Source organism: Electrophorus electricus, chromosome 10 (assembly GCF_013358815.1).
Source record: "Electrophorus electricus isolate fEleEle1 chromosome 10, fEleEle1.pri, whole genome shotgun sequence".
Taxonomy (NCBI): Eukaryota; Metazoa; Chordata; class Actinopteri; order Gymnotiformes; family Gymnotidae; genus Electrophorus; species Electrophorus electricus.
In genome coordinates this window covers 21,191,842-21,196,841 of record NC_049544.1, presented here as the reverse complement: position 1 = coordinate 21,196,841, position 5,000 = coordinate 21,191,842, and the positions used below count along the sequence as shown (strand labels likewise).

Here is a 5,000-nt window from a genome sequence, read left to right as displayed (position 1 = left end):
GTCTCTGTCTCTCTCTCTCTCCCTCTCTCTGTGCGTCTGTCTCTCTCTCTCTCTGTCTCTCTCTCTCTCCCTCTCTGTCTCTCTCTCTCTGCGTCTCTCTCTCTCCCTCTCTGTCTCTGTCTCTGTCTCTCCCTCTCTCTGTGCGTCTGTCTCTCTCTCTCTCTGTCTCTCTCCATGCGTCTCTCTCTATCTGTGCATCTGTCTCTCTCTCTCTCTCTTTCTCTCTCTCCATGCGTCTCTCTCTCTCTCTCCCTCTGTCTCTCTCTCTCTCTGCGTCTCTCTCTCTCCCTCTCTGTCTCTCTCTCTCTCTGCGTCTCTCTCTCTCCCTCTCTGTCTCTGTCTCTCTCTCTCCCTCTCTCTGTGCGTCTGTCTCTCTCTCTCTGTCTCTCTCCATGCGTCTCTCTCTCTATCTGTGCATCTCTGTCTCTCTCTCTCTCTATCTGTGCATCTCTCTCTCTCTCCATGCGTCTGTCTCTCTCTCTCTCTCTCTATCTGTGCGTCTGTCTCTCTCTCTCTCCATGCGTCTCTCTCTCGCTCGCTCTCTCTCTCTCTGCAACTCATGCAGGCTGCCTGTGAAGCTGTCACCATTTCTTAAGCGATGACAAACTGCAGGACTTTTGTTTTAGACATAGCTCTGCAAATGCAGCAACAAACGTAGTATTAAACCATAAAAACAACAAAAGAACCTGCAGGAGATCCTGAATAATGAAAATGTAATGTATTGAAAACTAACTGTGGCATCTAAGGAATAAATCAATCCTTTAAATAAAGGGTTGGAACTCAACACCTTTGCCACACAATAACACCAAAGACATGGTGTGATGTACTCTGCGTGTGGGGCAGAGGGCGGAAAGGTTCCCTGTCTTCTAGGAGCCGCCGGGGAATTATATGGACATATTAACTGTCACTGTTTGTCATTTCTGTGGTAATCTGTGGGTGCCATGTTGTTTTGGCAGGGGGCATTTAAAGACACACACACACACACACACACACACAGTAGATGGCAGAGAGGACATCAAAAGATGCACCAAAATGTGATACACATTTTAATTTCACACTCCATCAGCTTTTATGGCTGGTTCTGGCGGCTCGAGGGTGGGGGTAGACGGACAGACAGACACAGACAGACACAGACACGCCCTACTCACCCATCCCATGCTGAGCTCAAACTGCCGGCCAGCGTGGAGCAGTAGGGGAAATGTCTAGCTTCTTCCCTGAAACCACCCCAAGGAGGCAAAGAGCAAGGGAGGGGCGTTGCCCCACTCCCCTGGGGGCAGATATAATTCTGTTACCTCCCTGTTGAGGGGATGGGGGGAAGGGGGTGGGGGTCATGTATGAGTGCGCAGGGGCTTTTACTGAGAGACCTAATGGAGCAGAACGGGAAGTGAAACTAATAAGTGTGCTCGCAAAAGAGTGTGCTTGCAGAAGAGTGTGCATTAGGAGAGTGTGTGACTGACTCTTCTACATCCCCCCCCCCCCCCCCCCGACACACACACACACACACACACACACACACCCCACATCCCCCAAGCAGGGACACCGTAAGACAAAACGAGATGATTACTAGAGGCTAATCCTTCTGGGAACACTTTCTCCCCCGCGCACACACACACACACATTATATAATTTCTGCAACTATAAATTACTGTAACTAAATGCTTCCTGTAAAAGAATGCTTTAGCTAAACATGGCTCTCAGTAGCAGTAAGAAGAAAGAAACCATTCCTTTTTCTCACCTCTCTGTACTTTCCTAAGTGTGCAAAACGTCCACACATGACAACACAGAAGTCTTCACACACCAGCGTTTTTGTTTTTACGTGAAACCTTGATTATGTAAAAATGAAAAAATTAAATCTTTGTTCTTCACATCAGAGCAGCAAATGCATCCATGCCCACGCCTGTGTGTGTGCGTGTGTGTGTGCGCGCGTGTGCGTGTGTGTGTGCCTGTGTGTGTGCGTGTGTGCGCGCGTGTGTGTGTGTGTGTGCCTGTGTGTGTGCGTGTGTGCGCGTGCGTGCGTGCCTGTGTGCGCGGTGTCTCGGAAGCCAGCAGATCACAGTCAATAACGTTTTTCTATTCGACTTTCATTTGCGGGTCTCTGGGGTGTCGGAGTGCGTGCTGTCTCTGCATGTGACCAAGAAAAACCACACTGCACCGTAGATTGGGATCGAAAGTGTGTGTAGTCCCACTGCTACCCTCATTACACACACACACACACACACACGCACACACAATAACTCACATGCATGTCCATTCCAACACACAACTTCACGCAACAAACACCAAACGCAACTTCACACAACAAATGGTGAACTACCAGATATACTCATGGGTAGGACTGATAACCTCCACCCTACTCCTACCCACACCCACAGCTGGTGGTGTAGCCTAGCGCTACACCACCGGCCGGTCGAACTACACCACACCTGTACCCTGCGCCCCAAGATCTGTGGAAGCCTGAGGTGACTCGATCAACTGGCTTCTCCTTCTTATCTCCATCTCCGTCACGGCTGATCTCAGGTCAGCTCTTGAGCGCGCGATTAGGCACTAACGCACAGTCGAGGCACGGCGGGACGGACCTGGGCGAGGCCGGACACCTCTCCTTTCTGCAGCGGCCGGCTGATGGAGGGTGAGATGACAGCAGTGTCCTTCACCATGCGACCTCGCATGAAGTGTTTTCCGGAGTCGTAGATGTCCACCGTGATCATCTGCCCTTTGAACTCGGGCCGCTTGGGAACCAGGACCTGTGGCAGGGAGCACAGGGACATGTGAACCTGCTGGAGTCAGAAACACTAACCCAACACAACCACCCAACACTAACCCAACACACCCACGTAACACTAACCCAACATGCCCACGCAACACTAACAACACACTAGCCCAACTCTAACCCAACAAACACACCCACCCAACACACCCGCATAACACTAACCCAACACACCCACCAACACACTATAACAATAGATAACACTAACCCAACACACCCACATAACACTAACCCAACACACTAACCCAACTCAATCACATAACACTTACCCAACACTCCCACATAATAACCCAACACACACATAACCCAACACTCACCCAACACACCCACATAACAACCCAACACACCCACAACACCCCCACATAACATTAACCCAACACACCAACCCAACACACACCTAACACTAACCCAGCACACTAACCAAACACACCAACATAACACTAAACCAACACACCCACCCAACAACCAAACACACCTACCCAACACACCCAAATAACACTAACCCATCACACCCACCCAATAAACTCATATAACCCTAACCCATCACACACAATATCCCGATCCCTAACATACTCATCCAACACACACACGTAACCCTACTCCAACACAGTCACCCAACACACACAACAGAACACTGCGCCAGTCTGCTTGCTCTTTGCTGGTGTTTGAAAAACACCATTCTACAAGAGTTCTTTGAGCCTGTGTTACGAGCCTCTACACCCTCGACATTAAAAACACACTCTAAGAAAACACAGCTCACCAGAGAGCTCCCAACACCAGCAGTAAACATTTACATAGGCTAAAATGACCAGTACTGCCTCCCATTAAAAGCTGTCTGTGTTTAATTCCCTGTTTCATGCATGTATACAGTGTTGACAGGGCTAATACACACAGAACAAAAACAGAATTTTAAGTGGTAAACAATCAAGGTTCAGGTTTTGGTGTACATGGCACGTGTGTGTGTGTGTGCACCATGTTCTGAAGAGACCCACTGAAAAGCGGCGCTGACAGCACAGCATGCAGGTCTGAACGTGCTGTACACCCCACCCCCCAAACACCCCCCCTCCTCCCCACTCCCCATCAGAACCCACCCACCCACCGGGCCGGATCGCTCCAGGTGACGGGGAAACCACCGTCCTGCCCCGACACCAAGGACGAGAGCAGCAAGCTCAAAGGGAGCCATGACTCATCCGAGCTCCGCCGTATCCCTGCTCACAATTCCCAATTAAGCGTCTGGAGCGAGCGCGCGAGCTTCCCGCCCCCCTCTGCCTCTTCTGCCGGAGAGACGGTTCTTCCCGCCTGCTGGATTAGATTATCCCTCTTCTGTGACTCTGCTTCTTTTACGGGGTTTAATTCAATCCCTGAAAGCGAGACGCGGGCGTGCCGAACGCGCCAGCAGGGGCGTACCCATCGCCTTCTATCCACGGTTTGAGAGCCGAGACCGGACATGCCGGATGTCCGTTAAAATCCGGCGAAATTAAACGATTTGACCCACTCGTGGGCAAAGGAGGGCGATGGATTTCCTTCCCTGGGAAGGCTGCAGGGTGATTTGGTCTTTTGCCCTGGTGTCTTAAGGCTGCGTTTCCCAGGCAACTGCACCGGTTGTCCAACATCTTGCACATGCAGGCCCAGAGACAGGTGGACAGAGTGCTGAGTGGAAGCACTGTGTGTGTGTGTGTGTGTGTGTGTGTGTGTGTGTATATGTGTGTGTGTCTGGAGAAGTGGAGCTGCTTGTAGTGGTGGGCGGAGGGGGGACAAGGAATTGCACGGTGTTGGGGGCGAGGCAGAGAGGGGACGGAGGGTGTTGGGGGCGGGGCAAAGAGAGGACGACAGGGTGTTGGGGGAGGGGCAGAGAGGGGACGCCAAGGTGTTGGGGCGGGGCAGAGAGGGGACGGCAGGGTGTTGGGGGAGGGGCAGAGAGGGGACGGCAGGGTGTTGGGGGAAGGGCAGAGAGGGGACGGCAGGGTGTTGGGGGAAGGGCAGAGAGGGGACGGCAGGGTGTTGGGGGAGGGGCAGAGAGGGGACGGCAGGGTGTTGGGGGCGGGATCCGGCATGTTCCCATGGACACGTGTGCACGTGAACATGTTTCCATGGACATGTGTGCACATAAGCATGTTTCCATGGACATGCAACAGGTGAGTATGTGCATGTTTGTAACACCAACTCCAACACCAAAAGTGCTAAATACAATAATAATATTAATACAAACCTGATATTATTCACAATACAAAATAAG

At 51.6% G+C, this 5,000-nt stretch overlaps 1 protein-coding gene across 3 annotated transcripts in view; it reads right to left on the bottom strand.

Moving 5' to 3' along the window:
* Window positions 1–5,000, bottom strand: part of cdkal1 (CDK5 regulatory subunit associated protein 1-like 1) — a 208,665-nt gene that overhangs the window by 12,293 nt on the left and 191,372 nt on the right. For all 3 annotated transcript variants that reach the window (XM_035530936.1, XM_035530937.1, XM_035530938.1), the window contains exon 14: window positions 2,577–2,741. In XM_035530936.1, the coding sequence (XP_035386829.1) occupies window positions 2,577–2,741 (165 nt within the window). The remainder of the gene's footprint in view (window positions 1–2,576; window positions 2,742–5,000) is intronic.